The sequence below is a fragment of the Salvelinus namaycush genome, chromosome 17 (assembly GCF_016432855.1).
Source record: "Salvelinus namaycush isolate Seneca chromosome 17, SaNama_1.0, whole genome shotgun sequence".
NCBI classification, from domain to species: domain Eukaryota; kingdom Metazoa; phylum Chordata; class Actinopteri; order Salmoniformes; family Salmonidae; genus Salvelinus; species Salvelinus namaycush.
The window spans coordinates 38135630-38148048 of record NC_052323.1 but is presented as its reverse complement, the minus strand read 5'-3'; the positions used below and the strand labels follow the sequence as shown (position 1 = coordinate 38148048).

General features: G+C 38.9%; 1 protein-coding gene across 1 annotated transcript; it reads right to left on the bottom strand.

Annotated features, from left to right (window-relative positions):
* Window positions 1-8124: 8124 nt before the first annotated feature.
* LOC120062210 (transforming growth factor beta activator LRRC32-like) lies at window positions 8125-11176 on the bottom strand. The gene is made up of 2 exons (XM_039012012.1): window positions 11166-11176; window positions 8125-10639 (listed from the first exon to the last, which is right to left on the bottom strand). Exons 1-2 carry the CDS (start codon window positions 11174-11176, stop codon window positions 8701-8703), a joined length of 1950 nt encoding a protein of 649 aa, XP_038867940.1. The 3' UTR covers window positions 8125-8700.
* Between the last annotated feature and the right edge of the window lie 1243 nt (window positions 11177-12419).

Genomic DNA, 12419 nt, shown 5'->3' with positions numbered 1-12419 from the left:
CCTGGAGTCAACCTAATAGTCTAATGCATTGATGTTATAACCTGGAGTCAACCTAATAGTCTAATGCAGTGATGTTATAACCTGGAGTCAACCTAATAGTTTAATGGTGTTATAACCTGGAGTAAACCTAATAGTCTAATGGTGTTATAACCTGGAGTCAACCTAATAGTCTAATGGTGTTATAACCTGGAGTCAACCTAATAGTTTAATGGTATTATAACCTGGAGTAAACCTAATAGTCTAATGGTGTTATAACCTGGAGTCAACCTAATAGTCTAATGGTGTTATAACCTGGAGTCAACCTAATAGTCTAATGGTGTTATAACCTGGAGTCAACCTAATAGTCTAATGGTGTTAAAACCTGGAGTCAACCTAATAGTCTAATGGTGTTATAACCTGGAGTAAACCTAATAGTCTAATGGTGTTATAACCTGGAGTCAACCTAATAGTCTAATGGTGTTATAACCTGGAGTCAACCTAATAGTCTAATGCAGTGGTGTTATAACCTGGAGTCAACCTAATAGTCTAATGGTGTTATAACCTGGAGTCAACCTAATAGTCTAATGGTGTTAAAACCTGGAGTCAACCTAATAGTCTAATGGTGTTATAACCTGGAGTAAACCTAATAGTCTAATGGTGTTATAACCTGGAGTCAACCTAATAGTCTAATGGTGTTATAACCTGGAGTCAACCTAATAGTCTAATGCAGTGGTGTTATAACCTGGAGTCAACCTAATAGTCTAATGGTGTTATAACCTGGAGTCAACCTAATAGTCTAATGGTGTTATAACCTGGAGTCAACCTAATAGTCTAATGGTGTTATAACCTGGAGTCAACCTAATAGTCTAATGGTGTTATAACCTGGAGTCAACCTAATAGTCTAATGAATTGGTGTTATAACCTGGGGTCAACCTAATAGTCTAATGGTATTATAACCTGGAGTCAACCTAATAGTCTAATGCATTGATGTTATAACCTGGAGTCAACCTAATAGTCTAATGGTGTTATAACCTGGAGTCAACCTAATAGTCTAATGGTGTTATAACATGGAGTCAACCTAATAGTCTAATGGTGTTATAACCTGGAGTCAACCTAATAGTCTAATGGTGTTATAACATGGAGTCAACCTAATAGTCTAATGGTGTTATAACCTGGAGTCAACCTAATAGTCTAATGGTGTTATAACCTGGAGTCAACCTAATATTCTAATGGTGTTATAACCTGGAGTCAACCTAATAGTCTAATGGTGTTATAACCTGGAGTCAACCTAATAGTCTAATGGTGTTATAACCTGGAGTCAACCTAATAGTCTAATGGTGTTATAACCTGGAGTCAACCTAATAGTCTAATGGTGTTATAACCTGGAGTCAACCTAATAGTCTAATGGTGTTATAACCTGGAGTCAACCTAATAGTCTAATGGTGTTATAACCTGGAGTAAACCTAATAGTCTAATGCATTGATGTTATAACCTGGAGTAAACCTAATAGTCTAATGCATTGGTGTTATAACCTGGAGTCAACCTAATAGTCTAATGCTGTTATAACCTGGAGTCAACCTAATAGTCTAATGGTGTTATAACCTGGAGTCAACCTAATAGTCTAATGGTGTTATAACCTGGAGTCAACCTAATAGTCTAATGGTGTTATAACCTGGAGTCAACCTAATAGTCTAATGGTGTTATAACCTGGACTAAACCTAATAGTCTAATGGTGTTATAACCTGGAGTAAACCTAATAGTCTAATGTTGTTATAACCTGGAGTCAACCTAATAGTCTAATGGTGTTATAACCTGGACTAAACCTAATAGTCTAATGGTGTTATAACCTGGAGTCAACCTAATAGTCTAATGGTGTTATAACCTGGACTAAACCTAATAGTCTAATGGTGTTATAACCTGGAGTCAACCTAATAGTCTAATGGTGTTATAACCTGGAGTAAACCTAATAGTCTAATGGTGTTATAACCTGGAGTCAACCTAATAGTCTAATGGTGTTATAACCTGGAGTCAACCTAATAGTCTAATGGTGTTATAACCTGGACTAAACCTAATAGTCTAATGGTGTTATAACCTGGAGTAAACCTAATAGTCTAATGTTGTTATAACCTGGAGTCAACCTAATAGTCTAATGGTGTTATAACCTGGACTAAACCTAATAGTCTAATGGTGTTATAACCTGGAGTCAACCTAATAGTCTAATGGTGTTATAACCTGGAGTCAACCTAATAGTCTAATGGTGTTATAACCTGGAGTTAACCTAATAGTCTAATGATGTTATAACCTGGAGTCAACCTAATAGTCTAATGATGTTATAACCTGGAGTCAACCTAATAATCTAATGGTGTTATAACCTGGAGTAAACCTAATAGTCTAATGCATTGATGTTATAACCTGGAGTAAACGTAATAGTCTAATGGTGTTATAACCTGGAGTCAACCTAATAGTCTAATGATGTTATAACCTGGAGTCAACCTAATAGTCTAGTGGTGTTATAACCTGGAGTCACCCTAATAGTCTAATGATGTTATAACCTGGAGTCAACCTAATAGTCTAATGGTGTTATAACCTGGAGTCAACCTAATAGTCTAATGGTGTTATAACCTGGAGTCAACCTAATAGTCTAATGGTGTTATAACCTGGAGTCAACCTAATAGTCTAATGCATTGATGTTATAACCTGGAGTCAACCTAATAGTCTAATGCAGTGATGTTATAACCTGGAGTCAACCTAATAGTTTAATGGTGTTATAACCTGGAGTAAACCTAATAGTCTAATGGTGTTATAACCTGGAGTCAACCTAATAGTCTAATGGTGTTATAATATGGAGTCAACCTAATAGTCTAATGGTGTTATAACCTGGAGTTAACCTAATAGTCTAATGATGTTATAACCTGGAGTCAACCTAATAGTCTAATGATGTTATAACCTGGAGTCAACCTAATAATCTAATGGTGTTATAACCTGGAGTAAACCTAATAGTCTAATGCATTGATGTTATAACCTGGAGTAAACCTAATAGTCTAATGGTGTTATAACCTGGAGTCAACCTAATAGTCTAATGATGTTATAACCTGGAGTCAACCTAATAGTCTAGTGGTGTTATAACCTGGAGTCAACCTAATAGTCTAATGCAGTGGTGTTATAACCTGGAGTCAACCTAATAGTCTAATGGTGTTATAACCTGGAGTCAACCTAATAGTCTAATGGTGTTATAACCTGGAGTCAACCTAATAGTCTAATGGTGTTATAACCTGGAGTCAACCTAATAGTCTAATGGTGTTATAACCTGGAGTCAACCTAATAGTCTAATGAATTGGTGTTATAACCTGGGGTCAACCTAATAGTCTAATGGTATTATAACCTGGAGTCAACCTAATAGTCTAATGCATTGATGTTATAACCTGGAGTCAACCTAATAGTCTAATGGTGTTATAACCTGGAGTCAACCTAATAGTCTAATGGTGTTATAACATGGAGTCAACCTAATAGTCTAATGGTGTTATAACCTGGAGTCAACCTAATAGTCTAATGGTGTTATAACATGGAGTCAACCTAATAGTCTAATGGTGTTATAACCTGGAGTCAACCTAATAGTCTAATGGTGTTATAACCTGGAGTCAACATAATATTCTAATGGTGTTATAACCTGGAGTCAACCTAATAGTCTAATGGTGTTATAACCTGGAGTCAACCTAATAGTCTAATGGTGTTATAACCTGGAGTCAACCTAATAGTCTAATGGTGTTATAACCTGGAGTCAACCTAATAGTCTAATGGTGTTATAACCTGGAGTCAACCTAATAGTCTAATGGTGTTATAACCTGGAGTCAACCTAATAGTCTAATGGTGTTATAACCTGGAGTAAACCTAATAGTCTAATGCATTGATGTTATAACCTGGAGTAAACCTAATAGTCTAATGCATTGGTGTTATAACCTGGAGTCAACCTAATAGTCTAATGCTGTTATAACCTGGAGTCAACCTAATAGTCTAATGGTGTTATAACCTGGAGTCAACCTAATAGTCTAATGGTGTTATAACCTGGAGTCAACCTAATAGTCTAATGGTGTTATAACCTGGAGTCAACCTAATAGTCTAATGGTGTTATAACCTGGACTAAACCTAATAGTCTAATGGTGTTATAACCTGGACTAAACCTAATAGTCTAATGGTGTTATAACCTGGAGTAAACCTAATAGTCTAATGTTGTTATAACCTGGAGTCAACCTAATAGTCTAATGGTGTTATAACCTGGACTAAACCTAATAGTCTAATGGTGTTATAACCTGGAGTCAACCTAATAGTCTAATGGTGTTATAACCTGGACTAAACCTAATAGTCTAATGGTGTTATAACCTGGAGTCAACCTAATAGTCTAATGGTGTTATAACCTGGAGTAAACCTAATAGTCTAATGGTGTTATAACCTGGAGTCAACCTAATAGTCTAATGGTGTTATAACCTGGAGTCAACCTAATAGTCTAATGGTGTTATAACCTGGACTAAACCTAATAGTCTAATGGTGTTATAACCTGGAGTAAACCTAATAGTCTAATGTTGTTATAACCTGGAGTCAACCTAATAGTCTAATGGTGTTATAACCTGGACTAAACCTAATAGTCTAATGATGTTATAACCTGGAGTCAACCTAATAGTCTAATGGTGTTATAACCTGGAGTCAACCTAATAGTCTAATGGTGTTATAACCTGGAGTTAACCTAATAGTCTAATGATGTTATAACCTGGAGTCAACCTAATAGTCTAATGATGTTATAACCTGGAGTCAACCTAATAATCTAATGGTGTTATAACCTGGAGTAAACCTAATAGTCTAATGCATTGATGTTATAACCTGGAGTAAACGTAATAGTCTAATGGTGTTATAACCTGGAGTCAACCTAATAGTCTAATGATGTTATAACCTGGAGTCAACCTAATAGTCTAGTGGTGTTATAACCTGGAGTCACCCTAATAGTCTAATGATGTTATAACCTGGAGTCAACCTAATAGTCTAATGGTGTTATAACCTGGAGTCAACCTAATAGTCTAATGGTGTTATAACCTGGAGTCAACCTAATAGTCTAATGGTGTTATAACCTGGAGTCAACCTAATAGTCTAATGCATTGATGTTATAACCTGGAGTCAACCTAATAGTCTAATGCAGTGATGTTATAACCTGGAGTCAACCTAATAGTTTAATGGTGTTATAACCTGGAGTAAACCTAATAGTCTAATGGTGTTATAACCTGGAGTCAACCTAATAGTCTAATGGTGTTATAACCTGGAGTCAACCTAATAGTCTAATGGTGTTATAACCTGGAGTCAACCTAATAGTCTAATGGTGTTATAACCTGGAGTCAACCTAATAGTCTAATGCAGTGATGTTATAACCTGGAGTCAACCTAATAGTCTAATGGTGTTAAAACCTGGAGTCAACCTAATAGTCTAATGGTGTTATAACCTGGAGTAAACCTAATAGTCTAATGGTGTTATAACCTGGAGTCAACCTAATAGTCTAATGGTGTTATAACCTGGAGTCAACCTAATAGTCTAATGGTGTTATAACCTGGAGTAAACCTAATAGTCTAATGGTGTTATAACCTGGAGTCAACCTAATAGTCTAATGGTGTTATAACCTGGAGTCAACCAAATAGTCTAATGGTGTTATAACCTGGAGTCAACCTAATAGTCTAATGAATTGGTGTTATAACCTGGGGTCAACCTAATAGTCTAATGGTATTATAACCTGGAGTCAACCTAATAGTCTAATGCATTGATGTTATAACCTGGAGTCAACCTAATAGTCTAATGGTGTTATAACCTGGAGTCAACCTAATAGTCTAATGGTGTTATAACATGGAGTCAACCTAATAGTCTAATGGTGTTATAACCTGGAGTCAACCTAATAGTCTAATGGTGTTATAACATGGAGTCAACCTAATAGTCTAATGGTGTTATAACCTGGAGTCAACCTAATAGTCTAATGGTGTTATAACCTGGAGTCAACCTAATAGTCTAATGGTGTTATAACCTGGAGTCAACCTAATAGTCTAATGGTGTTATAACCTGGAGTCAACCTAATATTCTAATGGTGTTATAACCTGGAGTCAACCTAATAGTCTAATGGTGTTATAACCTGGAGTCAACCTAATAGTCTAATGGTGTTATAACCTGGAGTCAACCTAATAGTCTAATGGTGTTATAACCTGGAGTCAACCTAATAGTCTAATGGTGTTATAACCTGGAGTCAACCTAATAGTCTAATGATGTTATAACCTGGAGTCAACCTAATAGTCTAATGGTGTTATAACCTGGAGTCCACCTAATAGTCTAATGCATTGGTGTTATAACCTGGAGTCAACCTAATAGTCTAATGCATTGGTGTTATAACCTGGAGTCAACCTAATAGTCTAATGCATTGGTGTTATAACCTGGAGTCAACCTAATAGTCTAATGGTGTTATAACCTGGAGTCAACCTAATAGTCTAATGATGTTATAACCTGGAGTCAACCTAATAGTCTAGTGGTGTTATAACCTGGAGTCACCCTAATAGTCTAATGATGTTATAACCTGGAGTCAACCTAATAGTCTAATGGTGTTATAACCTGGAGTCAACCTAATAGTCTAATGGTGTTATAACCTGGAGTCAACCTAATAGTCTAATGATGTTATAACCTGGAGTCAACCTAATAGTCTAATGGTGTTATAACCTGGAGTCAACCTAATAGTCTAATGGTGTTATAACCTGGAGTCAACCTAATAGTCTAATGGTGTTATAACCTGGAGTAAACCTAATAGTCTAATGCATTGATGTTATAACCTGGAGTAAACCTAATAGTCTAATGCATTGGTGTTATAACCTGGAGTCAACCTAATAGTCTAATGGTGTTATAACCTGGAGTCAACCTAATAGTCTAATGGTGTTATAACCTGGAGTCAACCTAATAGTCTAATGGTGTTATAACCTGGAGTCAACCTAATAGTCTAATGATGTTATAACCTGGAGTCAACCTAATAGTCTAATGGTGTTATAACCTGGAGTCAACCTAATAGTCTAATGGTGTTATAACCTGGAGTAAACCTAATAGTCTAATGCATTGATGTTATAACCTGGAGTAAACCTAATAGTCTAATGCATTGGTGTTATAACCTGGAGTCAACCTAATAGTCTAATGGTGTTATAACCTGGAGTCAACCTAATAGTCTAATGGTGTTATAACCTGGAGTCAACCTAATAGTCTAATGGTGTTATAACCTGGAGTAAACCTAATAGTCTAATGCAGTGGTGTTATAACCTGGAGTCAACCTAATAGTCTAATGGTGTTATAACCTGGAGTAAACCTAATAGTCTAATGGTGTTATAACCTGGAGTCAACCTAATAGTCTAATGTTGTTATAACCTGGAGTCAACCTAATAGTCTAATGGTGTTATAACCTGGAGTAAACCTAATAGTTTAATGGTGTTATAACCTGGAGTCAACCTAATAGTCTAATGGTGTTATAACCTGGAGTCAACCTAATAGTCTAATGCAGTGGTGTTATAACCTGGAGTCAACCTAATAGTCTAATGGTGTTATAACCTGGAGTAAACCTAATAGTTTAATGGTGTTATAACCTGGAGTCAACCTAATAGTCTAATGCAGTGGTGTTATAACCTGGAGTAGCTGAATAACTTCCAACAACAAAACAGCTGTGTTCGAATACTCATCCAAGCGCACTAACCATACAATTTGTGACGTAATTTGAGTATGTTGTATGCTTATTGGTCATAGTATACAAGCAGTGGACACTATTTCCGTGCTTTTAGGTCCCATAATGTAATTCTTCAGAAAATGGGAGTGGAAAATATGCAGCTGATGTCATAAGAGAGCGGAAATGTTGAGCAATTTAATAAAGTAATGACTTTTCAAATAAGTTACGTTACATGTTATTTTGACTGTCAATTTGTTAAATTTAGAACAGACAATCTGACAACACAATGGCATACCAGAGTGAATTTACGAACACACCCAGGGTGTGCCAGAGCGCAGAATAACTGATAAACGTCGGCAAAAAAAGCATAATTAAATTGTTGCGGTCAGTACAGTTACAGTCACCGACGCTCTGGATAACATGAAAACAGCTCTGCTAGGGTGAGTAAAATGGTCAGAGTGAGGTGCTCTCTCATTTGTTTCTGGAAGTAGCTAGCCAACGTTAACCAGCAAGTCTACTCCTCGGACAGAGCGTCCAGAGTGCGCTCTGAATTTACGCCTAGAGCGCACTCTCCGGTAGTCACTCTTCTCTCCGGTAGTCACTCTCTGGTAGTCACTCTCCGGTACTCTTCGGTAGTCCCTCTCCGGTACTCTTCGGTAGTCACTCTCCGGTAGTCCCTCTCCGGTAGTCACTCTCCGGTACTCTTCGGTAGTCCCTCTCCGGTAGTCACTCTCCGGTAGTCCCTCTCCGGTAGGTCTAACTAGTAATATGTTACCGTAGCAAGAGGTTGCATAGCAACAGCATCACCTTCCAGTAGACAGGCGAAGCGCTACTACACTCGGTATACTAGAATGAACTAATAGTATATAGTATATACTCATTAAGTATGTAGTATACAGTATACTAAAATGAAGTAATAGTATGTAGTATATACTCATTAAGTATGTAGTATACAGTATGTTAGTGTGGGTATTGGAACACAGATCTTGGTTTTAAATGCACAATCATTACACAATGAATGACCCCGTGTTGCAACAAACCTTCTTCACAAATACAACTAATGTTATCAATACTATCGACACAAACAAAATGATTATTATTATTTGCCCAAGGTTTGGTTCTGTTATCTTTGGGCTAAGTTCCAATGAACAGTGCAGTGAATGGTTAGGCAGAAGGCCAGTCAACAGAGTACCATTGACACTGAGGCACACAGCACGGTCAAGGTCCGGTATCTTCACTTTCTCTCTGTTTAGGGCTTTGAGCCATTTGGTGTCACAGCAGTTGAACGAGTTGCCACTGACATACAACACATCAAGATCTAGAGACAAACGATCAACCAAAGATTCATTCATAGACGTTAGGCCGTTATTTCTCACGTCAAGTTCGGTCAAAGGAGAACAGCTGATGATGCTCGGGACGACGTCTACGTTGTTGTTGGACATGTTGAGTCGTCTCAATGCTTTCAGACAAGGCAGAGACAAGGCAGAGGTTGTCATGTTGTTCCCACTGATGCTCAGAGACTGGAGACTACTCTGCAACCCTTCTAGAGCGCCATTATCCAAGATTATATCTACATTGCTGGCCAGGTTGAGAGAAACCAAAGGGGTTCTTTCAAATGTGTTCTGATGGAGTGTTTTGATCCCGTTGTCTTGGAGATCTAGACTTCTCAGAGTTTTGATATTCCAGAAGGAAACACAGGAGGACATGCTATTAAGACTAACTCTCGTTGTCTCAGATGGTCCCAGTTGGTCCTTCGGATCACACGGCCTCACAGAGTTCTCCTTCAGGTTTAACGTCTCTATGTTTGGTAGGGCTTCCAGGAAGAAGGTGGAGAGTTGTCGAAGACCGTTGTTCTGCAAGTCCAAGTAGCGTAGGGACGGAAAGGTCAAGGAAGGTCGGTGGTAGCCTCCATCATGGCCGCTGCCGCCCTTCGTTGTGTTATAGCTGATGTCCTGTAGACAGTTCTTGCTGAGGTTCAGCGTCACCAAAGACGTCAGATGGCTCAGAGTCTCCACAGGTAGAGACCTGAAGTGGTTACTACTGAGGTCCATGTAAACTAACGGCATCAGTCTCCAGTTAGAGTATATGTTGCTGTTGGCTGCAGCATCATTTACCTCATCTTCACTTGTTAGTTCTCTGTACAGAGAGTCTGCCTCTGATATTAGGGTGTCTGTCTCTAAGGTCCCCACCATGTTGCTCTGTAGGTGGAGGTATCTCAACCGGTTGGTCTTGGGGACCATGGGGAAATAGAGGAGGTTGTTGAAGCTCAGATCTAAGATCTCCAGCTCGTATGGATGACCGTCCTCACGGGTGACAAAGAACTCTATGGAATTCCTGCTAAGATTCAAGAGTTTCACCTGATAGAGTTTAAAATCACAGATGTAGACTAGATTATTTCTGGCTAAATTTAAGATCTTGAGTTCCTTCAACGGTTCAAACGTTCCCTCCTCTATTGCCGTGATCAGATTGTTCTCGATGCGAACGCTTGTCACGCTCAGGCTCTCTGCAAACAGCTTGGGCGTGAGTCGCGTCAAACCGTTGCCCGTGAGATCTAGGCGTTCAAGAATTGATTTGTCACGAAGGTAAAGTTCTGCCGCGTCATCATCCAGACCGTTCATAGAGATATCCAACCTCCTCAGTCTGTGGAGAGACCCAAGAGCTCGGCAGTTACTGTCCACATTGTGGCTCAATGCATTCCTGGCCAAGTTCAGCTCTTGAAGCTGGGCCACATCTCTGAAAGCCCCTTCAGATATGATCTCTAGCTGGTTGTAGCTGAGGTCCAGTCTCAGTAGGGATGGAAGACCCAGACTCTGGCTGTTTATATGTCTTATAACGTTGTTGGACAGATCCAGCTCCCTCAGCCTCACGTCCAGCCCCTCAGGAACAGATGATAGGTTCCTGAACCGCCAGGAAGTCGTCTCCTTGAAATGAGAAAGATGAGAGAAACTACAACGCTTTTAACACCGTCTATAAAGTGTTTTGATGTACGAAATATAATGAAGCAGAAACATAAAGTGTTGTGATGTACGAAATAAAATGAAGCAGAAACATAAAGGGTTTTGATGTATGAAATAAAATGAAGCAGAAATGTACTATCCATCGTCAAAATAACAATGTATGTTTGACACGCTATTTCAGCAAACCAAAAGCCTTCCAGTGACCAAAACCTGTCACTCAATAGTTGAATTCCATAGATGTAAAATCAGCCTAAGAAGCCATGACAGTACAGTGTACCTGAGCTCTGTATTCAGATGTGTCAGAGGTGAGACCAACTGGGTTTAAACACTGGTCTCCTGCCACCAGAACATGTTATTCCTCTGAGTTAAACCCTTCCCATTAACTCTAAAGCTAACACAAGTGTTCAGGTCTCAGGCAAGGTTACTCATCAGGTGAGAATGGTTCATTGAATCAGCTCCGTTAAATCTGCATTACTTCTCTGACTTTTATATTGAAAGGATTTTCTCCAGCCTACCTGTTGGTCATCATGTATCCTTCCAGTCACAGACTGTATGAGACTGTGAGACAGGGAGCAGTACAGCAGTAGGACTAGCAGTAGCACTAAGCTGAATGTTGTCTCTGTAGGTCTGATCATTCTCCTGTCTCTGTCCCGACGACACGACACTGGGCTACATTAGTCCTCAAACACCCCTCTCTGCCATTTATAGCTGACGGTCATTTTAAAAAAAAGAGACGAAAAAGGCTGTGGACACCAGATACGCTTTGTGGACCTTCTGTTTACTCAACCAACTCATTACTCATGACACGTTGTTACACCACAGAGATACATATCCACAAGTCTGGAGACGGACAGAAATTACACATCTTATTATTGACACGTTTGTTATTAGTTTATAAAAAATAAGCTCTTTTATAGAATAGAAATTTTAAAAAATACAATAAAATGGGCTGTGGCATTCAAAATAACCATAAAACATGTCATTATTTAGACACGTGACATGTTTGATAATCACAATTATTGTGTCATTAGATTAGATATTATGTCAACCGGTCTGGAAAGTCTGTCCTCCTAGCCAGGTATATTTATCCTCTGTTTGTTCCTGCTGTCGTCCTGGGAAAACAGAAACCTTTCCGAAATAGAAAGAGAGGAGTGGAAATAAACGAGAGGAGAGTGGGAGGAAGGAAATCCTGACAGGTATCAACACACACACACAGAAATACTCTGTGATGACAGAACACACACACACACACACACACACACACACACACACACACACACACACACACACACACACACACACACACACACACACACACACACACACACACACAGAGAAAAAAACCCTGTTGATTGAGTAATGCATAGCACACAACCAACCAGATGGATCAGGACTACCCAGAATACTTTATTACATTTGAACTATTGACACATATGGACACCAAGCATTTAACGTACGCTGGACATCACCCATACTCAGCACAACAGCATTCAAGGTCTATTTCATATTGTCAGATTATTCAGATTAAAATAGTTTAGAAAAATTATAGTTCTGCTCCCAGCCGTCTTCCACTCTCTGTGGATGAAACTCTCTGTGGATGAAACTCTCCGTGGATGAAGGACCTCATCCTGTAAGAGGAGGACATCCACTAGAGACCTCATCCTGTCAGAGGAGGACATCCACCAGAGACATCATCCTGTAAGAGGAGGACATCATCCTGTCAGGGGAGGACATCCACTAGAGACCTCATCCTGTAAGAGGAGGACATC